This window comes from Vespula pensylvanica, chromosome 1, assembly GCF_014466175.1.
Source record: "Vespula pensylvanica isolate Volc-1 chromosome 1, ASM1446617v1, whole genome shotgun sequence".
In the NCBI taxonomy this organism is placed as follows: domain Eukaryota; kingdom Metazoa; phylum Arthropoda; class Insecta; order Hymenoptera; family Vespidae; genus Vespula; species Vespula pensylvanica.
The window spans coordinates 5,669,727-5,697,226 of record NC_057685.1 but is presented as its reverse complement, the minus strand read 5'-3'; the positions used below and the strand labels follow the sequence as shown (position 1 = coordinate 5,697,226).

Genomic DNA, 27,500 nt, shown 5'->3' with positions numbered 1-27,500 from the left:
CCGACGACACCATTAAAGTCTGACGCATGCCTCTCGTACGCGCCTCTGTCATCTCTTACAACCGCTTGTATTCTTCTCGTTTATTTGCAAGAGACGTACTTACTTACTTACTTACTTAGTTACTTATGTCATACGTTACATCCGTTATATACATACATAGATATATAATTTACATAGTAACCTTCAGAGATCAGCGCACTCTAGTAAACATAATACTTGGACAACTTTCATTCTATAACCATATTGATTAAAATCTATCTTATCCGTGGATATATTATAGTTACCATGTAATATAATCGATAATTGTATATTATTTTTTTCGTACGAAAATTTGTCGATCATATTTTCTCATTAATTTCGTAATATTCTCCTATGTATTTTTTGACGATTCTTTTTATACGAATGAAGTTTAAAAAAAAAAAATAAAAAAAAAAGATATTCCCGACCGTGACAGGATTCGAACCTGCAATCTTCGGATCCGAAGTCCGACGCCTTATCCGTTAGGCCACACGGTCTGTTAGGGGTTGAAACCCCAAACATGAAGAACCTCTGTCGGTCGATCATTTAACGATGCTTTCTATAGATCTTAATCGATCGTATCTTCGTTCTTATAACTTTTTTATCGCGACGTATTAAAATTCATTAACATTTCTACGAAATGGCACGTGGCAAAGAGTAATTAAAAATTAAAACAAAAAAAGATAAAATAAAATAAAATAAAATAAAATAAAATAAAATAAAATAAAATAAAAAAGATTAAGAAAAGTAAAACAGAAAAGAATACAAAAAAAAAAGAAAACAAACAAACAAACAAAAATAAATAATATTCACGGGACGGATAATCAACGACGGAACTCGTCGTAAAATCGAACTAATTGGCTAATAAATTAATAAATAATAAAAACTCTTTTATAGAAACTTTATTAGTATCGTAAAGAGATGAGGGTGATGGTCGATGTAAAGAGTAGGAGGTTCGTAGCGATGGTGGAGGGAGAAGAGAGGGAAAGCGTGGGATTAAAGGTACAGAATCATTATACCGTTGGATGATAAGTACCAACACGTCCAGAATAAAAAGAAACGATCGTTTTTATATGAATGGAACGCGGCGATACGTACTTACTTACGTTCGTACATTCGTTCGTTCGTCCGTTCGTTCGTTCGTGCTTTAATAAATATTCGAATCTCCTCTCCCATTACCAGCCACGGCCGCTCAAGTTTCTTTTCGTATATACAAAGGATATCGTAGCTCAACTCCTCCTCGTAAGCACACGAAACGCAACGCTAGCCAGGTAATATGTATATATATATATATATATATATATATATATATGTATATGTATATGTATATGTATATGTATATGTATATGTATATGTATATGTATATGTATATGTATATGTATATGTATATGTATATGTATATGTATATGTATATGTATATGTATATGTATACGTATATATATATATGTATATGTATATATCCTTTTGCAAGATAAATCAAGACTCTCTTTCTCTTTCTCTCTGTCTTTCTCGCAGTAAAGGGTACAATAAATTCAAAAGACCCTGCGGTTTTATCCTTCGGTAAATATACTGACACCGAATGATTTAACCGAACCTACCTTTGCAAGTATCTATGGCTTGTTAGTTAGGTAAATGTTGCGTTATCTTAGCAAGCTTTCCATCTATTTCTTCTTCTTTTTCTTCTTCTTCTTTTTTCGTCTTCTATTTCTCCTGTTTCCTTCTTCTTTTTCCTTCTTTTGCTTCCTTGGTTTCAACTATCCACTTTCATTCTCTTCCTCGTTCTTCTTATAGATATTCTTAGTATTATAGCTTGTCATCATTTAAATTTTCCTACCATTTGATTTGGGTAAAACCAACTGAAGACTTTCACAACGATGAATATCATGTTCTTGGTTTTTTTTTCTTCTTTTTGTAAGCCGTTCGAAAGAAACTACTCACCTCCACAAGACTCCGTAATTTTGTTTGGAGAATACGATCGGAGAAGATCTTTATAAAAACAGATACACCATCGACAAGTGAATTTAAAAAGAGATAATATACTTAAGTATGGGTTAACGTTAAGTCCTTCTGATGATATATATTGTTCTACTTATTTTTCTGTTTTTTTTTTTTTTTCGATCCTTATTATGGAGCTTATTATAGCAATCTTCTTAAAAAATCAAATAATATAAAAAAGAAGAAAAAAGAAAAAGGATAGGAAGAAAAGAGTCAGACTTTATGCAAATGAATACATAAATATTAGATAATAGAATTGTATATTCAAATATATTGACGTGTTCGACGAAATCATCAACATTTTTCTTTCCGTCGATTCTAACGATCTGAAATAGATAAGTACCGGTTGAACTAGGTAAAGATCTCGTGTTAAATAAACACGTATTCGTTGAATGCAAGTTCTCCTACAGGAATAGGTAGATACGTTCTCTCCCACGCACGATCACAACCGAGTATCCGGCGAAGCATGCCTTAATATATTCACCCCTCTTTCTAGAAGAGTCAGACGGGGCATGCTAATTGCCTTAAGGACAATAGTGAGATTCCTTGTTGGTTTGCGATACTGACTACGTACACCATGAGCGCGCCTTATAATAAACGAATGATGTCGTTCGATCTCGATACGCGTCGTTCGATTTTATTCCTCGTTGAACGAATTTATTTATCTAACTTTTCCAAAAAATTTCCAAAATAACAGTATGAAAAAATTATATCATCTAAGAATCGTTCAGTGTTACTAAATTATAGTAAATAATTACATCGTGAAAATTAATATCGTTTATATCGTAAGTAGATATTACAATCACGTTTACAATATTCCTTTGATAATTTCATATAAGTATATCGTTAATAAGTAATATCGTTAATAGTTAATTAATTAATATTAGAACATATTATTAATTAATACCATATTATTAATTACTTCTTACAAAAAAAAAAAGAAAAGAAAAAGAAAAACAGTCATATACAGACAGACAAACAGACAGACAAATAAACTGATTTTTATTAATAAGTTAATAGCGAGCTATTATCTAGAAAAGAAAAATCAACAATAATCCAACAATAAAATATCCGATAATATATTTAAATTCTACAATAATATTTCTTTAGTCGTACATATATGTAGGTAAATAGAAATATCCGTTCCATTTAAAAGGAGAACGGATGCAGTAGGCTCGCGAGAACTCGGAACACTTGCTCCTCCGCGTCCACAGGATCACAATGGTCGACCACTAAGCTCCAAGGGACAATGGTCGCTTTCACCGTAACAATCAGAGCGAAATATCAGTGCACTCGCAGGAAGCACGTCGAGCTAGACAACGACTAGGAGAGACATGGACGACACTCGACTGTTGCAGTAGCAACAGTACCAGTAGGAACGGCATCAGCAGCAATAGAAATAACAGCAGCATCAGCATCACCAGCAACAGCAGCAGCAGCATCAGCAACAGTAACAGAAACAGCAACAGAGAGCGGCGTTACTTCGTCGTTAGTTAACACCATAAATGGGAGGAAGGAGCTTGAACAGACGTTGCTTCTGACCAACTCGAAAGTTCATGATCTACGCGGTTACGTCAATTACGAGAACCACGGCGATCTTACGTCGTTCCTTCAACGACTTTTCTTCTCTTCAAGAGAAGAAGGACTTTTATCTTTCTCTCTTTTCAACAACAAGGATGGTCTCACGTCGAGATATTTAACGATAGATTATTTCAACGTCTATTATTTTCCACTTAGTTATATATATGTCCCTCTATTATTAACCTATACAACCATCTTGTATTCTCATTATATAAGTTTCTAATGTACCTAACGATAATATATGTTATTAATATACCTCGCGATCTCTCATCAATAAAATTCTCTGTATCCCGTTTTATACTTTATTTCTATTTTTAATCTTTTTTTCTATCTATCTATCTATCTATCTATCTATCTATCTATCTATCTTTTTATTACTTTTTTCTAGCACGATCATTAAAACTTAATATATTATCTAGATAGTCTTAATAATAACTGTTCAAAGTTCTTACACAAATGTTCACACCAAGTTTCTTTCTCCAAGTAATGAACATTTTCAAAAGATACAAGCTCGATGATTAAAAAGAGCTATTTACGTATCCAATTCCTTTCAAGAAGGTAATACGCCCTTTAATCGCAAGCAAACGCTGAAGCCAAAGGATAGCCGATTTTAATCTCCGGTTCGAGATTGGCCAGTCGTTCGCTGACACGAAAGGACGCTTCTTCCATTGCGGATAAGAAGGATTACTTGCAACTTTCTCGTTCTCTCTCTCTCTCTCTCTCTCTCTCTCTCTCTCTCTCTCTCTCATTCTTTTTTATCTCTCTTCCTCTTTTTATCCAATATTCTCGAATAAGTCTTCCTTCGCAAACTCGTTTCAAATTTCCCCCGAAATCTAATTCAATAACCACTCCAACACCGGTCGGATTTATTCATTACTTTATATATAAATAAATTGAATTATTATTTGATTACTCATATATTTAATTATTAAATTAAAATTATATTTATATATATATATATATATACTTTGATATAATAATTAAATATATAATAATTAAATGATGATTTGATTGATTTTATTAACTTTATTTTGAACATTTTTCTATAAGAAAATACAAATATACGAAATTATAATGTTGATACGATGAGATTGAAAAAAAGAAAAAAATATATCAAACGGATAAATATTCGACAAAGTTTGCGATCGCAGAATGAAAAAAAAAATCGAGATATTCGTTTTCTTAAATCTCTCTCTCTCTCTCTTCAACACGTTGCAATTATAATATAACGACGGTGTTAATTGACGGCGTTTTTCTCTTAGCGAAAGAAAATCGAGTTCGTCGATTCATCGAAATCGATCGAATCATCGAATTCGAAAACGCGATACGAATCACGATGCACCGTCGAACATGAATTTCGTTCGCGAAACGAAGTTTCTCTTCCAAAGAAATATTGCGATCCTCAGCGTCGTTTCTCGCTTCAGCGTCGCGTGAAATCTTTGCCTTCGCAAATCCGAGCTTCTTTGTATTCTCTGCCAAGAAAAAGAAGAAGAAGAAGAAGAAGAAGAAGAAGAAGATGAAAAATAAAAAAAAAATCGAGACTTTATAGTGTGTCGGTTGGTGATCGTAAAACTCTTTCGGTTTACTTTCCTTTCGCGTTATGGATCATCCTTCCGTTAATAAATACTTGGATCTTTTCTCCTGTCACAATTAGAGCGTGGATAATCCTCTTAACGCTAGAACTAACAAACCCTGTAAAATATTGAATTTCAAATTTCTCATATATTACAATTAGTGAAATTACGATTTTACGAAGTGTTAAAATATTTGAAAGTTATTTAAACAAAATTAATTCAAAGTAACAAACATAGAAGCAAGTTTCTGTTTCTGATATATGTATGTCCGAGTAATGTAATGAATAATTCGATAATTCTAGCGTTAAAAGAATATTCCAGCGATAATTCGAATGTTCCTAGCAATAATTAAGTAATTATCATGAAGATGACCATGAAGTCAATGAAATTGAGAAAATAAAAATTATGATATATCGTAACGTAATAATATTAAAAAAGATATATTAAGGAAAGTCGGTTGGAATGAATTTCTGTTAAAAAATAAATAATGATCGTAGATAATTATCTTTATTATTTTATTATTTCGAATTTGATTGAAGATATTTCGAAACCGGAAGCTCTTGCAAACCGCGTATAGTCGCGATTCGCTTGATATTTCGCGAGAAAGCGTTCTACCGGTCGCACTGCTGATGTTTGTGGTAGACCGCAAGCCAACCGCGAGTTAATTAATACTTATTCCACCGTAAAACATTCGTTTGCGTAATTATAGTGAAGAACAAAAGGGCTCATAAACGCGGTCTCCTCTTTATTAGCACTAGACGTTCCTTTGACCGTCCTCTTTTCTTTTCTTTTCTTTTCTTTTCTTTTCTTTACCCGTCTCTTTACCTGCCTACCTGTCTCTCAGCTTTTTCATACCTTCTCATTTCTCGCGATAAAAAAGTTGCGGGTGACGACATTACGTAACATTGTGAAATGCAATTACGCGAGCTAGCGTTAACCCTTAACCCATTAACCGAATAGCTCTATTTAAAAAATCTGTATTTACGTTGTTGCAGCAAAAATTAAAAGACGACGAATATTTTTCAATAATATTGCTATACTCGTAAAACACGGTCGACGAGTCTATTACATATGTATATATATGTGTGTGTGTGTGTATATAATGTAATATACACATGTATATGTTACGATTTAATCGTTCAATAAATGTCATTCAAACATGTTTATAATAACGTGTCGATTTCTACTATGAATCATGTATCAAGAAAATCAAATTTAATCGAATCGGAGCCTAGTTTATTGCGAACAAAAAAAAAAAAAAATTGAGTATACGATTTGAATGAATCATCAACTATGATCATAGAAATCAATTACATGCCTCACAATGACAATCATTATTTCTCAATCCGATATTATCTCGGTCGTCGTATAAAAATCACTGGCAATGTAGGTAGAAGATGAAATTTGGATTCTGAAAGCGTACGAGCTGGTATCATCATCTCGTCCTTTAGAAAATTCGACTCAGCGATTCCTACCTCTCGAGACCGAAACGGATGATCGCGAATGTTCACTCGCTCGCTCGCTCGCTCGCTCGTCTTGCCGGACGAGTGGCTTCATGATTTATGGAAGATGCGTCGAGTGTTCGCCACTCTGGAATTATTGCCAAGATCCAGACATGTCTTCTCTCGTTCGTTCGTATAACACGTAGTTATGACTGTGAAAGAGAAAGAGAGAAAAAGAGAGAGATACGATTTAAGAGTATATGTACATATATACGTATATATCTATATATGTACATATCTATATACGTACGTATATATGTATGTATGCATGTACGTACGTACGTACGTACATACGTATGTATGTATATATGAATGTATGTATGTATGTATGTATGTATGTAGTTAGGCGATATGCCGAGCGACGATCATTTGTCGGTATCCAAGCTTTCTTCTTAGGCTACACATCGAGAAGGTAAGCTTTGACATATGCGTGCGATTCCGCTTGCGGAATTCGAATAACGCGACCGACAACGTTCCATTCTTCTTAGATCCGTTCTCCTTCGACTCGAACCGGCAACGCCCACTACCTTTTTCTTCTCTTCAATGATTTCATATTACCGTGAAAAATAAGTTTACAATAACCAAGACGTTCTTCGAGCTCGGTTCGAACTCGCCTCATAACTTTTATGTTCCTTTTGGAATCCTACGAAACCGGCTCATTAATATTCAAGATTCTTCCTCTCGCTCTATGTCTCTTTCTCGCTTACAAAACAAGGAATAACATAATTCATACTTTCGGATATATACGCAGCTACACTATATGTACGAAGATGAACACCAAGGATACGAGAAAAGCGACATCCTTCGATAACAGTCGAATGGAACGTTTCACCATTGACACTAGACGTTTATTATTCTATCGTAAACGTAAATTACGCGATGTATCTGTTAAGGATGCTGTCGTGTCTTGCTATCAGATAAAACTTTAATTTATGTGCCCATCGTGCTTTAATCATCTCTGGCTGGTACTTGAGGAGCCTGATTACATACACATCACTGAAACAGAGAAAGAGAAAGAGAAAGAGAAAGAGAGAGAGAGAGAGAGAGAGAAAGAGAGAGTGAGAGTGAGAGTGAAAGAGAGAAAGAGAAAGAGAGACAGAAAAAGAGGGGAAGATAACTTAATCAAGCGATTTGATCGGTCGATAAACCGAGGAAACGTTTAGAACCTTTAGAGAATGATGAAAATCTGCGTTTCAACACGCGATGTATCTCTCTCTCTCTCTCTCTCTCTCTCTCTCCCTCTCTCACCTCTTTATAAACGTGCAAGAATCATTAACACGAAATGAAGTCTTGAAGAGTTAACGATTTGAATGAAAGGAAAATTGGCGCTAAATTTCAAGAGGTTCGTTCAATCGTATATCGTAAATTATTATCGGAGATAGAAAAAGGCTCCAAGATCGATAAGGGCGGTTCCCTTTTATGACTTGCTCGTTTAAAAAGGACAAAAAAGAAAGGAACAGATAGATAGATAGATAGATAGATAGATAGATAGATAGAGAGAGAGATAGAGAGAGAGATAGATAGATGGACGGATGGATGGATAGATAGATAGATAAAGTCGTTGTTACTCGCAAATTGAGGCATCTTGGCGGGCGGAGAGAAATCGAGAAGAAAATCGTACTAAAGAGAGGAGCGTGGAACGAGCCGTTAATCATTTTTTTCTTTCTTTCTTTCTTTCTTTTTCTTTTTTTTTTTTTTTTTTTTTTCTTTTCATCTTTTCTCTCCGTTGTTCCAGGGCGGCGTGACTCCTCTACAAAGGGCAGCTGCCGAAGGCCACTTGGAGGTGGTTGAGCTACTCCTCAAGCATGGAGCAGACGTCGCACGGCAGGATACGCTTGTGAGTAAACGTTCACATTTTATACTCTTCTCTTCTTGCGAAAAAGTTGACGCGTAAAGGGAAGACGAAATAAAAAAAAAAAAGAAAAGAAAAGAAAAGAAAAAAAGAAAAAAGGGAAGAAATAGGAAATGAAAGAAATGAAGAGGAATGAAGAGAAATGAGAAAAATAAGAGAAATAAAATAAAACGAAAGAATACGAAAGAAGAATATATCGGTAATATGATAAAATTCATCAACGTATCGCAAGGATCAAAAATGAAGAAGAGAAAAGGAGCGAGAAATAATTTTGTAATCGTAGAAATGGCGTTTGACGATCGGACGAAATCGTAAATTTACTAAAGAGCGTTAATGTTATAACGAGGGACAATGACAAATTGTTTTTCTTTCGTCTTCCTCTCTCTCTCTTTCTCTCTCTTTTTTTTTTTTTTTTATCATCGAGACCAAACTCGTTACGATAAGGAAATGAAAAAGGAAATGATAAACTCGTACAAGAGTAATTAACCTATCCTATCTTGTTACTCGATAATATACTAAAAGGATAAAACTATTTTAACTATTACGTATTTATCTTTACCAAAGACTGTTACATTAGTCTACTTTATTTATAGAAACGTTCGAGAAACACAGACGTGTTCTTTCACTATTTCCTTTTAACGGATTCTTTTCTACGAAGAGAGAAGGAAAGAAGAAAAAAAGAATGAACGAGGAAAAAAAAAACAAAGAAAAGGAGAAAAAACGCGTTAGCTATTCAAACACATTGTGTGCAATGCAACTAGGTATAGCAACTTGGTTCGTACGGGTTTGCTGTCAAGTCGAGCTCTTGCAGTAGTCGTATGGCGAGAACGACAGCATAAACTAAATAGGATAAGCAGGAGAGGGTCTCTCTCTCTCTCTCTCTCTCTCTCTCTCTCTCTCTCGTTCTCTCTTTCGTTCTCTCTCTCGTTCTCTCTTATTCCTTCTCTATCTCTCTTTCCTTTTCTCCTTCTTTCTCTCAGTCTCTTGCTTGGAAAAGCTATGTAGGTATGCGTTGCACGCCACGAGACCATAAACGAACTTTTCTTCCGGTCGCTTTACGATCGTTTTAAGCGTAGGCACGCGAGAATGTATTTATACTGATAGGCGCATCGTTTGTAATAAAGGATCATGCCAATGGTCCTCGCACAGCAGCGGGTCCAACTGAGATCTCTCTGAAAATCGTTATCCTGGAGAACTTATCTCGTTTCACGAGAAATTTGTCCTTTTTTCTTTTTCCTTCCTTTTTCCTTTTGCTCTTTTTTTTTCTTTTCTTTTCTTTTCCTGTTTTCTTTTTTTTTTTTTTTCATTTCTATTTCTACTTTCGATTATCTTAAATAACATCGCGTCGTTACTTCGAAAATTTTCAAAGTTGAATTGTTAACGTTGTCGATACGATCGGACCGCTTTGGATCAACGAGATAGCATATATAAATCACATACATATAAATCTAAATTCTAAGACTAAAATCGTTGTAACAATATCGCGTAGGTTAATAAGGAAGAACTGGAAGAATCCTTGACTAATTATGAATTCTCTTTGTGCCGTTTTACGATTAGACTATGGCTGTTTAAACCCGTTCAAAAGTTTGCAAATTATAGATAATTTGTTTCCTTCCTGTTTTTCCTTTTTCTTTTTCTTTTCTTTTCTTTTTCTTTCTCTCTCTCTCTCTCTTTTTTTTTTAAATTATTATTTTTGTTTATTTTGTTTTCTACTCCCCTTATCAGGATTCTCTCCTGTTTCACAATTTTCTTGGAAATGTACATTTCTTCTCTCGTTCATCGTCGACGAGAAGAGATAAAGGATTCTCACGTGTAAAAAGGTCATTGAACTTTCGAGAAAACTTCCGAGTAATCGTTTCCGAGATCAAAGCCAACCGTTTCAACGATTTTTCTTTTCTTTTTTTTTCTTCTTCTTTCTTTAATGTTTTTTTTTTCTTTCTCTTTTTTTTTTTTTCTTTTTCTCTTAATTTAAATTCGCAAACACGTTCTTCCCCTAAATTATTATCGCTTCGAGGAAATAACGTTTGGCCGAAGTATAATCTAAAAAATTTACGTTGATCCCGACGTATGTGCTACTTTAGACCGAAGGAGGAGCAACGTCAAAAAATTTTCTTAGAATTGATTTGCTAATGATTAATCCTCGTGACTGGTGATTCCCCGAATAAGATTCGATTGATTATTATCGGGACGAATCGATAATGATGAACGTGAAATTGACTATAGTAATAGGGATACACGAAATTGCTTGCTGTTTTATTAAACCCTCGAGAAAATTATATCTCGTGAAATAAAGTATAATAAATAGATAACGAGCTTCTTATGAAGAATCGGAAGAAGTTATATTATTGTTGTCGTATATTTGCAATTATTTTATTCGATCCTTTTTATAGCGAATATCGTCTTTAAACCGTCGCAGAAAGTTTATCTTGGGGAAATCATTATTGGCGATGTGAATTCTTCGCGAGGTGTTCGTAGAAACGTTACTCGATTTAGAATTAGAATTCTATCGTACGTGTAAGTAGTTGAACGCGTACACACAAACAATACATATATATATATATATATATATATATATATATACATAAGTATGTACGTAAGTACTTACGTACATACATATACATATACGTATACTTGAAAATGCGATCCGATAAGATCTGCCGCGGCTCAGAGAGCGTATATCGGCAAAAGGAAATAACGGACTGAGATCGAAGTGGTGCCGAGCTGAGCCAAGCGTGTTTAAGGATTAGAGAAACTAACGTACGACGTTGACCGTCGTGTTTTGCTGAGGATCAAGCAACCGGTAGAGACGGGAGATCTCGCTGAGATCTTTCCGTTTGAAAGGAGAAGATAGAAGGAGAAAGAAAGAAAGAGATGGAAGGAGATCGATCGAATAAAAAAAAAAAAAAAAACAAGAAAGAAAAATAAAAAAAGCAAAGAAAGAAAATAAAAAAAAAGAGGGAGAGAGAGAGAGAGAGAAAAGGAACAAAGATAGACACCTATATCGAGACATATCATGCATTTTCACGGTATTAGCGGTATTATCTAAAAGTAGGGGGTAAGACTTCTATCTATCTATCTATCTATCTAACTATCTATCTCTTTCTATCTTCCTTTCTTTCTTTCCTTATTTCAACCGTTTCTCTCTCCGTTCCATTTGTCGCGATTTGCAACGTTTTATGGAGCGATACGCGCGACCGTGAAAGTCGATCGACGCGAAGTTCGATCTCCGTTTCTTCCAGACGGCTAGCAACAGATTTTCTCTATATGTCTAGGTGCTGTTCCACTTTTATCATTTCTTTCATTTTATTTGATTTTATTTCATTTGATTTTATTTCATTTTCTTTTCTTTCTGTCTGTCTCTCTCTCTCTCTCTCTCTCTCTCTCTCTCTCTCTCTCTCTCTTTCTCTCTATCTCTCTTTCGTGTTCTCTTTGGTATTCTCCAGATACCACTTGTGATAGGTAAGCTTTCAAGAAGGGAAGATCGTTTAGATCTTCAACGATCATTCCTTAAGTATAATATTATTATTCGATAATATTATTATAATACATTCCTAAGTATAAGTATTATTACACTATCTATGAATACTCGAAACGACGATCTATTTTATCGACGAAATGATTTCTTCCAAGATCGTCATTGGATCGAATCTTTCTCTCTCTCTCTCTCTCTCTCTCTCTCTCTCTTTTTTTTTTTTTAAGATGAAAGAAAATGAGTATCTATTGTTCCGAGCTGAAAAGAAATCTCATGGGATAGGACAGGGACAAGAAGAGAGATACTTTGTAAGTCCATCCCATAGGTACCTTTGACACTCCCATAATCCCTACTATTCGACTCTTACGATTTTACATTCTGGATATAAGTAATAAGATTCTCTCGTATTTAGAGTTTATTCAATGAGAACAAAGGAAAGAAAAAAAAAACGAGAATCGCTTCACCAATCGATTCCATGTTCAATTCATCGTTCGCTCCGTCTCATCTTATTCATTGGTGTATACGTTATATCGTCGACGCCCGATGTAATTGATATGTATGTCTTTCTCTGCAAATAACAGCACGTTAAAGCCGAAAATGTGCTGAGAAAAGGCGTATCTTTTCATTCTGACCAATTAAATACGCGTTCCATCTCCCCAGAATTTCTCTCTCCAACTTGAATGATATAAGTATCACAATACACTTTATATCATTCTCAACGTTGGTATATAGTTTCGTCGGATATAATTTATGTCGTTAAATGATCGTAGAATTAAAGCTACGATTTAAGTTCTACATCTTAGAATTTATTTATATTAGCCATTCGGTAGAATTTTTTATGTTTTCTTAATAGAGTATACGATTTATCGTGATAGTAAATGACTAGAAAGGGAGGAGAGAGAAAGAAAGAGAGAGAGAGAGAGAAAGAACGTTTGGAATGAGAACGGTTGTTAAAAGACACGCGAAACATATAGTTATTCTTCCTTCTCGTTCTTCTTCCATTTCTTCTAACTAGAAAATTATCAATTTGCATCGAGTTCCATAAATAATTCGATCGTAAAGCGACTTCTTATGGAATGTCCATTCGACTTTAGTTTCTAATTGAAATTAAGTTTTTATATTAAGCACACTACTCCATATTCATTTTATTAGTATTTTTATTAATTAAAATGATAAGTATATCGTGAAATAAATAATCAGTATATATACATTTATATATATATATATATATATATATATATATATATACTAACAATATATATACTGTCAGTATAAATAATTAAGATGTCAGGCGCAACATATATTCCATACAGATATTTCATTATAACTAATGATCGTTTATTTAAACTACTGACGAAATGTTTAAAAATATTGACTTGATAAATGGTAGTCTATTTAAAGATCATTCTAAAAGGATTAAGAGAGATAGATGAATAGAAAGAGAAAAAAAAGAGATAGACCGAGAGAGAGAGAGAGAGAGAGAGAGAGAGAGAGAGAGAGAGAGAGAGAGAGAGAGAGAGAGATAAGCAGAAGATTTATAATAATATAAGATACGTCTGTTAAGCGTATCGGATTTTAGACAACAGCCAATAGAATTCGTTCCAGGATACTCTCGAAGAAATGCGATCAACGATATAGGGTGTCTTCTTAATAGCGATGTAATGGCGCTGAGCGATAAACCAAGCTTCTTGGCGCGCCTTTGGCTAAAGGAAGGAAATACGAGAAAGAGAAATAGACTGATGTGAGCGTGAGATGAAAAGAAAAAGAAATAAAATAAGAAAGAAAGAAAGAAAGAAAGAGAATAAGCTTCGAGGCACGTTCCAGAATCTTTTCAAAGACTTCCAATGGGAATATCGTGTAAGCGATTTGCGATAGTACATTCTTACCCAAGACCAATACTTGAATATTCATTTCAACGGCTCGTTATGAAAGCACCAGCAGAGCGAACCTGTCGTTTCTCTCCTTTTCATTCTATTACCATCGTGTTACAGTCGAATTTCACTGGAAGTCGATCGATCGAATCTCTCGTGGAAATTTCTATTCCGCGCTCCACAACTTCTTTCTTTTTTCCTCTTCCTCTTTTTCTTTAATCCAACTTCTCTTACTTCTCTTAGACCTCTCCAGAGAAAGTTTCGTTACACGACAATTTGCAGGAAGAAAAGATATTTACGAATTCATATATGTGTGTGTGTGTGTGTGTGTTCGAATTCAAAGATATTCGAATTTTTCTTTAGAGTGACTCGTAAATTCTCTACAATGTCTACGTTCGCAATAGAATGGAGGACAAAAAAAAAAAGAATAAAAAGAGAAAGACAAAAATCGAGAAGATCGAGTGGCCCCAAGGAATGGAACTAATAACGACGTGTCATGGGAAACGAAAAACAGCGATACCGCTTCGTAAGTCAACGAATAATGATACGCTGTCCATCTAATTACCGCAGCTCTACCTTAGAAATTCTAAGAGAAAGGCAAATGCCATTGGGTTACGCGAAAGGTAGGCAACTCTTTGCCCGGACAACGTTGCTCTTTTCAGAAACGTCGATCTTGCATCAATCACTGTTAACTCATTGCTCGTTAGACGTCTAAGGCGAGATAAAAGCAGTACTCCCAAATCGTAAGTCAACGTTTTGACGTACAATTCTCGTCTATGTTGTCGGAAAATCTTGCTACTCGTTATCCATACTTTTTCGGAGACTTTCTAAATTTCTTTCTTTATTTTTTTTTCCCCCCATGTAGTATATAAAAATTTTTTTAATCAATCAATCAATCAATTAAATCTCCTAATTTCTCATTTTTATATTATAACGAAATATATGTATATATATATATATGTACGTATGTGTGTTTGTGAGAAGTTCGAAATATTAAAAAAAAAAAAAAAAAAGAAAAAAAAATTCAACTCTCCGCTGGCGGGATTCGATCCTACGACGTTCGAGGGTGACTCGAAAGTACGTCCGGTACCGAGTATCGAGTAAATAATTGTTAATAACTTTTATCTAAGCGTTCAATCAATTACGTTAATTGTTTCTCACGTTGTAAAAATGGGTAAAAAAAAATTTTGTCAGAAGTGGGATTCGAACCCACGCCCTCAGAGAGGACCAGAAGCCTCGATTTACTCGCTTAGCGAGCAAGGTATTAACCTTGAGTCTGGCGCCTTAGACCGCTCGGCCATCCTGACATGTGAGAGCTGTGGTTAAATATAAGTATAATAAGTTTCTCAACAACATCAATATTCTTTCTTTAATACGTATATTCTTATCGTAATTAAACGTAAAAATATCATCCAACGATATAATTATCGTTTAAAATTCGTTAATTAACGCGACGATAGAACGAAACGTTTTTTTTTCCACGCTGTTTTTCAATTCAAAAAAAAGAAAAAAAATTAATCCTTAATAGATACGAAGCTTATCGATCTTCCACTATCGCGTTACTTATACAGGTTGATTATAAATTAACAGACAACATTGAATATCTTCCTTCGTTAGTGAAATTTAATAGAAAATTAAAAAAAAAAAGAGAAAAATTATATATTAATAAGTTTCACGATTACATGTGTACAGAATTAATTTTAATATTACCATATGAGACATCCGACTTCCGATTAAACCGGAAGTTCAATGATCTTTCTAATTTTTTCTTTTGAGATATCCTGTATTTTCCTTTTTGTTTCGTTTCTTTTTTCTTTTTTTTTTTTTTTTTAATTAATTATAATTATTCTCAATCATTATCTCCGAACAAATTTATTTCTCATTATTCCTTATCAAACGGGATACTCGATTGGTCCTTAATTTACAATCAACCTCTAACGTATAAAATAATAATTCATTCCACGGAAGATTTTCGCTCAAGTTGGCTTCCTAAGGCGTCATCAATCGCCAGACGAGCACCTTAATCGCCAGGTTTAATCTACCACAGCATTATGAAGTCCTATGACTGTCTATCGCGGACCCGCCTATGAAATATGCATGTCGTTCTTTTCCTTCTCCCTCTTTCTCTCTTTCTCTCTCTCTCTCTCTCTCTTTCTCAATCTATCTGACTCTCAGTCTATCTATCCCGCTCGCTCTTTCTTTCTACTCTGGTAGATCGATCATCCCATTAATATTAAAAATGATCATGGGGACCTTTCGGACCTAACCGACGGACTTCGTGGAAGCCAGATAAGTTCGATAGGGTGAAAAAAAAGCATGGTAAGCCTTTTCGAATGGATTGCTTCTTATCTGCCCTTTCAGTCCTTTCTAAAACTTGTCCGTTATACCGGGTATTAATAACGAGAGGAAAAGAGGGATAAGCTGAGGTACAATAAAAAAAAAAAGAGTATAAAAAAGAATAAAAATATACAAAAAAAAAAAAAAAATAGAAACGTATAAAAAGGTAGAAGAGGACCTCGACGTTTACGATTATTCGTGGTAATGGGAAAGGAGACCTTTTCGTATTCGAACGACAACGATGGTCAATCGTAACCACCCACGATACCACATGTACGTTGTGTGGGCGTATGTGTGTATGTGTGTGTGTATAGATTTAACCGTGTAATACTACTTAAGTAGATATAAACTATCTCGCATCCAGGTGTATCTTCTTTCCATCTCTCTTCATCCTTTTGTTTTATTATACGACCATTAAATCAGAGCCATACTGGCACACGGAAGAAGAAAGATACTCGGAGGAGTATCGCTTCTAGCAGGTTAACTCTAATTTACGATCTCTAGATGTTTTGGGATCACGAGAAAGAGCTAACGCCATTGTCGTTACCTAATCTCGACTTAAAGGACGATAAATCTTATACGCGAGAAACGATCGAGGTGCTAGGGAAAGATCATGCTACCGATAGAATCACTGTTTCGCTCGATTGAGTCTATTCGTATGTGTTGTATATTCGTATGTGTTATATGTATCTACTTGTGTGTGTGTGTGTGTGTGTGTATGTATATATATTTACAGTTTCATCTACAAAAGAAAAATATCTTCACAATGTCATAAAAATATCAATAAAGATGAAGGAAAGTTTTCTTATGAAAAATGTCGCTTTATTATCGATTGCAAAAGAAAAATATATATATATATATATATATATATATATATATATATATATAGCGTCTTTCCCTAGAACAAGATAAATGGCGCCGTTCGTGAAAGCCAAGAGACAAATTCCTCTCTGATCGACGAAAGAAGTATCGATCTCTCGGGCAACTCCGATTGGCGATCTGAAACAATTAGTCGTGAAAGTACATCGAAGTCGGTAGATCGAGAAATACCTTTTTCCAGTTACCGATCTGGTCAGTCCAGCACGACCCGAGGCGTGGTACTCACCTTTTTTTGTCATTCTTGATGCAATCAACTAATCAATCTCGCGTATTCTGGGTGCCAGAGAAATCGCTTCTGTGAAAGGATGGATACGGCAGAAAGAAAGAAAGAGACAAAGAGAGAGAGAGAGAGAGAGAGAGAGAAAGAGACAGAGAGATAAAGAGAGAAGGAAAGAGACAGAAACAGAGAGAGAGAGAGAGAGAGAGAGAGAGAGAGAGAGAGAGAGAGAGAGAAAGAGAGATGAGGAAGACAGAATGAGAAAGAAAAAAAAAAGTAAGAGCACGTCTAACTGTGTCGAATCTCGATATTCCAGACGCAAGATGCAGTTTTATCCAATTAACCTGACACGTATTCCGACATGTGCGTTGTGTGGCCTGAGATATCATTTTCTACGTCAATGTACATCTGCTCTCTTTCCTTCTCTCTCTCTCTCTCTCTCTCTCTCGCTCTCTCACTCTCTCTCTCTCTCTTTCTCTTTGTGTATGTTCTCTTGTGTCTGTGTGTGTTTGTTTATCTATATATCTCTGTTTCTCTCACTTATCTCTATATGGTAAAAACGCGTCTCGTGATCTTTAGACTGCTTCGTTAACATTTGACCGTGACTCGACGCGTTATTTCTTCTACGTTCAATCAGTAACCGTATAAAGAATAAAAAGTATCAAGAAAATATTGCTACGAAAAGAAGCTACTGTTGTTGATAAAGAATAAGAAACGATATATTTTAACTCGGATAGAAAAACTTTCTCGTGTTTCTTCGTCATTTCCTACGATTGCAATTACGGGATTAAGTTTGATTAGAACGTGAGACTAGATAATTACATCGTGTGCAATCAAACGTTGAAGTATATATATTTTCTAAGTATTGTGCGAATGAAAAAGAAAATTTATTGTTAACAGATTCCACGGCATAGGAATTTTATGTAATTTTTCATCAAACGTATATATATTACATATATACATACATATATATATATATATATATATATAATGTATTTTATAATTATATATTATCGTAAAAAATTACATTACAAAACTAAACTTCATTTTATATACAGCTAAATGTAACAAGCGGAACGTTTTAATCAATGAACGAAAATTCTCTAATAATAAAAAAGAAAAAGAACGTTATCATTTTATCTGAGTGAAAAAAAAAAAAAATCATCTTCTAGTCGAAGTAATAAATTTGATCGAAACGTGAATCATCGAATAGAAAAACGTCGTATTGTTTTACAAAATACGAGATGCTTACTCTTTGATCGTTCGAAAGGCGTTAAATCGTTCGCAGGGATCACAAGGAGATAGACGTCGTTGATTTATCCTCGGTTAAGTTACTCTACCACCAGCAGCTATTTGATACAAAAGCTTTTCTCTCATCCGTGACCGAGGTGGAATGTCGAGATCGCGTGGCCATTTCTCGCGATCGAAGATGAGAATGTCCGTTCGAAGATGTAATAAGAGGCAGCCTTTTGCTGATATTATGCGAACGAACGACGACTGATCTTCCACCATGGTGTAATCTTACAAGATGGAGGAAGGTTAACAAACTCTTCTTTACTTAACGTTTTACTGTTGAATACTAAATCGAGATGTAGAGAGAGAGAGAGAGAGAGAGAGAGAGAGAGAAATTCTATCGAGTTACCTTCTAACAGTAAAATAACTTATTCTTCCTGCTATATTCCAGAATCGTTTCTTCAGTACTATTACTATGATTACCGTAAATATGAGTTCTAAAGGAATTCAAAAAAACTTCGATAATAAAACAAATCATTATTTCGTTCGAATTTAAAAATATTATTTAAAAAAAAAAAAAAAACAGAGAGAAAAGAAGGATAAGTCGTTATCGTTACGTTACGTTTTATTTCACATTTATGAATATTTGATATTTAATCATGCTTTAACTGATAATTTTACGAAATAACGACTAAGAAACAAAAGTAATATCTGTCTCTCTCTCTCTCTCTCTCTCTCTTTCTTTCTTTCTTTCTTTCTTTCTAGTACTTACTAGTATCTATTTATAGTTTTCTTGAGATTATATCTTTTGGTCGAAGGAAAAGGAGAAAATCTACGAGCACACGAAACTGTTCTCTTTTACGAGAAAGACCAAAGAGAGAGAGAGAGAGAGAGAGAGAGAGAGAGAGAGAGAGAGAGAGAGAGAGAGAGAGAGAGAAAGAGAGAGATATGTATATAGAAAAGCAAAAGTATGTATCGTAGGTGTGTCGCGTTGGTGTGTAGTCAATTATCGTTGGTAGTAAAAGGATACAAGACGAGATAAAAAAAGAAAGAGAGAAAGAAAGAAAGAAAGAAAGATTCGAATAGATTCTCGTTGGCAGATAAAACGAGTTGTGAGCTATTCATGGAGACATAACGAACTGAACATAGCCAAGTTGAATTCTATTATATGTGAGAACCAGGCTTTGTGAATGGGTGATAAATCGTTAATAATATCGACTTATAAAGGATTTACTTAATAGTCGAAGTACAAAAACGAGTTTCCCCTTCTCTTTCCCCTTCTTTTTCTAATACTTCATAATATTCTAATATTTTGGAACGTTCTAATGTAATTAATTGTTCTTAAAATATTTCTCTTTCTTTCTTAATATTCTTTTCCTCTTCTCCGGCCGATTACTTCTTTTCATCAATTTTTCTAGATCGAATTCAAACAGAAAAAAAAGAGAATTCGATTTTCATAAAATTTTATTTTATGAAAGCGAGATTTTAATATCTCGTAAGATTTTTAGTTAACGGCAGACCTATCGAATAATCGTAAAATTTCTCGAAAGCAAGACGTCTCGATGTTACTTTAAGATCGCGTGTTTCCTCCGCGGAAATGATGCGGTACATGTGCTAACTCCCATCGGTATTAACAAGCTCCGACTGGTACGGCCTTGGGCTTCCCACAGTGTCAAGTGCATTATCCTTGACAGCGATGTTGCGTGACCAATAAAAGAGAACGAGAGAGTGAGAGAAAGAGAGAGAAAGCTACATAAATATTTTTCTTTTTATCTCTCTCTCTCTCTTTTTTTTTTTTTTTTTTTTTTACATCTTCTCCAAACACCGCCCTTTATCATCGAGAAATTGCTCATCGACGTTTCGCCACACCTCGATGATGTCTCTTTCTCTCCTCAACTCGTGTATTCTTTTAAATTTTTCTTTTCCTACGAAATTCAAGTACGAAAGGGGTTTGGTTTATCTCGATCGAAATCTGGAATCTCGTTTAGGTATCCCAAGACTTTCTTCGTAACTTCCTTCTTTTATCTCTCTTTAAAATTTTCGTTCTCTCGAAATCTTGATCGTAAATAACACGATGTAATGACTTCGTTATGTGAACTACATCTTTCTGTTTCGTTATATCTTATTAATGATCTACTTAATTTCATCTATTTAATGTTTAATATTATATAAAGCGAAGAAGAAAAAGGAAAGGAAAGAAAAAGAAATAAAGAAAATATTTGAAATATTAGAAAAGAATCTCCTTCTAATGGTTGTTATTCATTTCTACGCTTCTTAACGATCTATACAAAACATATAACGTAATTATTATACATAATATAACGTTTACCTATATTTAAAATGTCGATCTACTCGATAAAATTATCTATTACGATTATATTTGTTTAATCTTATAGTTATTTTATTATCGATCTAATATATAATATTTAATCGTGAGTATAAATCTATTATACGTCGACGTAATATTAATAATTATTTAGATTAATATCGTAGATTAATGTTAACGATCTAATTTTCCTTCGTAAAGATATTATCGTGTAACATTGATTCTGATTTGCGATTTTATTTAATTTGTAAAGCAATTTGGTTGGATTGATAAAAGTATTATTATAAATATTTCGGACGAGAACTGATTCTATAAATCATATTGTTCGCGATCGTAATTGAAAATTCGTCGAATATAAAGAGAATGAACGAAAAACATCTGAAATATAATAAATTATATTAAACGAGAAACACTAAGAATTAAATATGAACTTATTAAAAGAATCTATATGTATATATATAGATATACATACACATACATACATACATACATACATACATACATATATATAGATTAAGAAATGAAATATACGAAGTTTAATAAGAGACGAAATACGATCGATTACTATTAATAAATTATAAATTATTAAGCTTGAGACACAAAAAGTAATAAATATATATGTATAAAATATAAATGAAAATTGAGATTTTACTTAAATTATTGTAGAAAATTTAGAAAATGCGACGAACTTGAAGACGTTCTCTCGGAGAGATGTTTACTGTATCGAGGATCACACTGGTATGAGAGAATAACGAGTGTCTCCTTGGCTCGAGCCAAGCTCTTGTTTTGTTTACGCTCTCTCTAACTAACATACAAATAAATACGATGGTGACGTAATTCTATAACTGCGACCTTCGAAATACAAAATATAATAAAATTAATTGAATATATTATCGATACAAATCTTACTGTATAATCCGAAATTGTAATATTTATTTAATTTAATTATCTTATCGACGTATCTTACTATATCGAATTTATTCGAATAATTCCATTAAAATTACATCGCGTGTTAAAATATTTATCGATCGACGTAATCTCACACTCGTGAATCATACTTTATAAAAACATGAGAAAAAAAGGAACTAATCTTCACACACGTACGTAACATTATCGGATATAATTTTACATAACTATGATAACTGATATAATACGAATGGAAAGATTTAATGGGATACTTCAATCTGTTAAATAAATAAATGAATGGAAAAATTATTGGAAAAATTTGAAGGAACGAGTAACCGTGACAATTTTACATGTCCGTCCAAGTATCAGATCCGAGGTTATTCGAATTGAATATATGTACATATCTACATAGTAATACTTTGCTAGACGTGGAACGTGTAAAGCACAGCGATTACGATCGGCGTGTAATGAAATATACGTGTATGTCATGGGGGTATTACTTACCGCAATATTTCCATATTTCTTATCGCTCTATCCGTAGCCGCATCGAATGTAACGAGGCTTAATCGCACCGTTCGAATACATACTCGCCGATTGAGCTCGCGTTACTTATCCCTCATGTTCTTTCAGCTTCTGGAAATGATTATGAGAGAGACTTATGCGCGAAAATAAATAAACAAGAACGATAGAGAAAGGAAATCGGTGATTATTATAAAAAACTATAGCTTTGAAAGAAATACCTAATTTCCAAGATAAACAGTTAATTTATTATTACCTACTAAAAATAATGTTGAGCTGATTGAATGTAATCAAAAAAGTAAAATTTTTCAATGAGCGAGCCATTATCTCGTTCAGGATATATTTTTGAAGTACCTTCCTTCGAAACAATTTAAATATGTACATTCTTACATGTTCACGAACATGCGACGAACTTTAATTCGATATGCGTATGCTGAGTCAAACAAGAGAACTCATTTTGAAGTCTGTTAGCGTCTCGCTTATATCCGCTTACGTCTTTTTCGTGGTAATGCAAATAAAAAGAAAAAGAAAGAACGAAAGAACGAAAGAAAGAAAGAGAAAGAAAAAAAAAATATAGAAAATTCTACATTATCATATCAAAGAAATGATTCTCCCTTCCAATCTCGGCTGAATCATCGTTTCTATAATAACATACCATCATCTAAGGCGACGACTTGATTTATAATTCGGTTGGGATAAATTCGAACAAAAAGAGAAAACAAAAAAGAAAAAGAATCTTTTTCGTGTTAATGCAAATAAAAAGAACAAGAAGAATAAAAAGAAAATTTACAAAATTCTACATCGTCATACCGAAGAAACGATATTCTCTCTTTCAATCTTGACCGGCTTATCGTTTCTATACAAAACAAGAAAAAAAAAAACAAACAACAAAAAATTTCATCGTCCGATCGCAACGACTCCATTAACATATACAATTCTATCAGGATAGATAAATTCTATAAAAAAAAAAAAAAAAAAAAAAGTGAAGGAACATTTAACGCTAAAGATTTATAGATTTTCAAGAAAATTGAAGAATAGGACCTCCGAGAATGTGATGCGAAGGATAACGTTGACCCTTTCGAAAGGACAGACGGTTCTTACGATAACGTCTTCAACGTGATCATGCCGAGCGATGTTAATACATACCACGAGAGAACAAGCACGACATGCTGGAACAGTCGAAAGAGAAAAAGAGAAAGAGAGAGAGAGAGAGAGAAGGAAAAAGAGGACAACGACGAACTTCTCGATCTAAGGTCGAGCGAACGTCGTGACCTGACTTGTAGTAACCCTTTTCCTCCCCATCTCATTCTGTCTCTTTTTCTCTTAGTTGAACTCTTCGATCTACTCGAGATGTAAAATAAGTACATGCTGGTAGGATGCTCTTCGTGTCACTCTTTCTCTCTCGAACTTCTCTCCTTTTCTCTCTCTCTCTCTCTTTTTAAAAGTTATTATACGCTTAATCATTGTTTATAATACATCTCTCATATAAGAAGATGCAAAACATCAAATTCAGACAACTCTGAATGCGGAAATCTTCTTTCACATACCTCGATAACATTTTCATCTCAGAAAATATAAAATGGCTGATCTCACGGTGATAATAATCGCGCGAACGTGTAAGAAAGTTAACCATCACAGAGATCGGCGATTAATTTCATTCAGGGTTAAACGGGGCACAATTACAAATCATCTTCCGAATCCGTCGTAAATCATATACACTTATCTGCAGACTTTCGTGAGAGTAAAGACTTCTTTTTTTCTTCTTCTTCCTTCTTCCCGTTTGTGAAACGTGTGTCACGTATACGAAGAAGTATTAGATAAAAAGATTATGATCGGTCTGGTTGGTTGGTTGGTTGGTTGGCTGTCTGGCTTGGTTGGCCGGTGGCAACCCGTATGAATTTACAGGAAAAGCGAGAGTAAATCGTTGACATTACGTTTGACCTTTACGATCGAGCAGTTTGCCCTATGTGAACTCACTTACGTGTATATCTTATGTTATAATATCGTGTGTGTCTCTGTATGTGTGTGTTTGTGTATAGAAAGGGAGACAGAGAGAAAGAGAGAGAGAGAGAGAGAGAGAGAGAGAGAGAGAGAGAATATATACCTGTATGTTCGTATAAATAGCTATTCTCGCTGGAGTTGTAAAGAGCCAGCTAATCAAGCAGCTATAATCTCGGTGCTGCCTTCGGAGGCAGAGAGCTTGAATTAACTAAAAGGCGAGGGGCACGGATTAATTACCACGTCACGGCCGGCGCTCGCACCCGGTCCACAGTAAAAACTTCCTGATCTCTTCTTCTACGTGCCACGAATCGTGCTCCTTCGACTTCTTCCATTTCTAGTCACTTGTGATTCTCCTCCGAATGAAATTTCAAATATAAATCGGTCACGCGAAATAATACTCTTTGAAAGATATTTTATTTGAATATTAATCGATCTAATTATTTACTATAATATTATTGAAAATGATATTTTGAAATTACAGTTATATATGCTCTAACAAACAGGTTTATATATATATATATATATATATAATGTATGTATGTATGTATGCATGTATGTACGTATGTATGATATTGTACACTTTTTGAGACGATTATAAAAAGCTAAAAAATTGAACACCCTTAAATATCTATTTCATCAAATTTATAACTTGAAATGACGACGATAATAAATCCCATTATCGATTCCCTTGATTTCATTCTTTTTTATCGAAATATTTTCTTTCGTGATTATCCTTCGTTATTACCAGTAGCACAGCAAGTTTTCAATCGTAAAAGATATAAATAAATAAATAAATAAATAAATAAATAAATAAATAAATGAAAAAGAAAGAAGAAATATTCAACGATCTCGAAAACTTTATCATATTATTTCCACGTGAGAACCTATGTATTTTCAAACGTTCAAAGTGTCATAACGTAGCAGGATAGGTGTATTTCGTTTTATCTCAATAAGAAAGAGAAAGAAGAGTCCGAGCAATTAAAGATGATCGTTAAAAGTCCACGAGCTTCGCTCATTACAATTCCACAATAATTACTCTCTTAGACAGCAAATGTGACCTTCTGGAGCACGAGTCAAGTCACTTCTCTCGATTCTACCTTCTTCAACCTTCTTTTCTCTCCTTCTTTCCGGTCACTGTTTATAAGTACTTAATACTACTACTATTACTACTACTACTACTACTACTACTACTACTACTACTACTACTACTACTACTACTACTACTATTACTACTACTATTACTACTACTGCTACAACTATTACCGTCAACGACGACGACAGAGCTATTAAAATGATTGCGAAGGAGGGTCACAAAGAAACAGGCGTGGCATATATATCAGATAAAAACGGAGCTACGAATAGAGAGACAATGATTTGAAAAGAGAGAGTTGCCAAATGTGTGTCTTGTTCCGATCATCTTATAATAAATCATACTTTATCAATTTCCTTCTTTCTTTTTTCTTTTTCGTTTCTGAATAAAAACGATATCTGATATAATAAATTTATCCAACGACATTGTAGCATTAATAATAATATTACAATAATACGTCTCGTTAAACGTCAGACTATAATTGTTGATATTAATTGAAAAAAAAAAAAAAAAAAAAGAAATAAAAGAAAGAAAGGCGTAGGAAGAAAAAAGAAAAAAGAAAGAAAGAAAGAAAAGCGAGAGAAAGAAATATCGCGATTTACTCTTTGTCAAAAATAAAGATAGTAATAATAGTCTGATAAATGAAACTGATTTGAACGAAGAGTGAAATAAATTTTATAATTTGCAATGGAAGATAAATTCCTATGTAAATTTAATCAGCGTATCAGTGATCGATCGAACATATCGCATATAAGTACATACACAAGCATGCATACATTTCATCGATAGAGTATCTTTATCCTGTCGATACCGGTGAATTCGAAGCCGTCGTCCTGTTAGGACGTCGATTACCCTCGAGGTTTCACGCGTCGATTTCTTGCGTCGAGTCGAAGCACGAAGAACGAGAATACGAGCCCGGCCTCCTTTCCTTCTCGTAATCCGAGGCTTCGTCCACGTGACACGAAGGAGCCACGGGAAGAAATCGACTCTCGAAGAGTAAACTAGCTGGAAGCTGCCAGTATCGGATGACAGTGCGGATCAGCAAGGCTCTCGGTGTCCAAGAAACCGAGTGAAACGAACCGAGAAGCCACAAGATCCGAAGAGCTGAAGAGCAGAAAAAGAAAGAGAAAGATAGATAACGAGAAAGAGAGAAAGAGAGAGAAGAAATGTCCAACCTCTATGATAGGTCGATAAAAAAAAAATGATAGATAATAATCTGTCGATCTTTACTAATGGATCCTTTTTTTCTCTTCGTTTTTTTGCTTGGAATATCACGATCTATCTAGCTATCTACTTATATACTATAATATAATTTTCTTGAAGAAAGAAAAAGAGAGAGAGAGAGAGTTTCAGAAAAAATATGTACCTACTTATATACTATGATATAATTTTGTTAAGGAGAGAGAGAGAGAGAGAGAGAGAGAGATAAAGATTCAGAAAAAATATCTATCTATCTACTTATATACTATGATATAATTTTATTAAAAGAGAAAGAGAACTTGAGAAAAAAATGGCTGCTTGAAGAAGTTGCTATCGTACTATGCTCGACGTGGTCTGACCTTGGTTTTAAAAGAAAGTATCCAGAGTGGGAGAAGGATGCAAAAGGAAGGAAGGAACAGGGACAAGGAAATAAAGAAGTCGAGTCACAAACCTCTGGACAATGGGATTTGGTTTCTCTTCGTATTATCTTTCCCTTTTAGTATGGCTTTTTTTTTTTTACTCGTCTTCCTTTTTTTTTCTTTTTTATTCTTTGAGATCGTCGCTTAGAATCGAGCGACCTCTCGTTCGAAAAATTTATTCGAATAATTTAAAAGTATATTCTTTTTCGAAATCTTTCTTTAGAGACATATTCTTTTTTTTTTTTTTTTTCAATCTGACGAAAATAAAACGAAAATGGAAATTAGTTTAAAAATCTGACAAAAAGAATATCTAACTGATTTTTTCATCTAGGTACTCTTGATCCATCCTATATATATATATATATATATATATATATATATATATATATATATATAAAGAAAAAAAATAAAGAAAAAAAAAATGGCTGCAGAAAAAAGACATAGATGCGTCGAGCAAAACTACACGTAAAAATCTCGATCGATCATCTTCACTTCAACCGTCTCGTTA

At 34.1% G+C, this 27,500-nt stretch overlaps 1 protein-coding gene, 1 long non-coding RNA gene and 2 other non-coding genes across 10 annotated transcripts in view; 1 reads left to right on the top strand and 3 right to left on the bottom strand.

Moving 5' to 3' along the window:
• The window catches only part of LOC122631179 (ankyrin repeat domain-containing protein 6), a 117,167-nt gene that overhangs the window by 64,218 nt on the left and 25,449 nt on the right, over positions 1-27,500 (top strand). For all 7 annotated transcript variants that reach the window (XM_043816587.1, XM_043816558.1, XM_043816596.1 and 4 more), the window contains one exon: positions 8,406-8,507. In XM_043816587.1, the coding sequence (XP_043672522.1) occupies positions 8,406-8,507 (102 nt within the window). The remainder of the gene's footprint in view (positions 1-8,405; positions 8,508-27,500) is intronic.
• Positions 443-515, bottom strand: Trnar-ucg. Its single transcript has one exon. It is a non-coding gene; the product is annotated as a tRNA-Arg (tRNA).
• LOC122631212 lies at positions 6,487-22,402 on the bottom strand. Its single transcript, XR_006327647.1, has 4 exons — positions 22,268-22,402; positions 21,510-21,709; positions 6,644-6,822; positions 6,487-6,579 (listed from the first exon to the last, which is right to left on the bottom strand). It is a non-coding gene; the product is annotated as an uncharacterized LOC122631212 (long non-coding RNA).
• On the bottom strand, positions 15,054-15,172 carry Trnal-caa. Its single transcript has 2 exons — positions 15,135-15,172; positions 15,054-15,098 (listed from the first exon to the last, which is right to left on the bottom strand). It is a non-coding gene; the product is annotated as a tRNA-Leu (tRNA).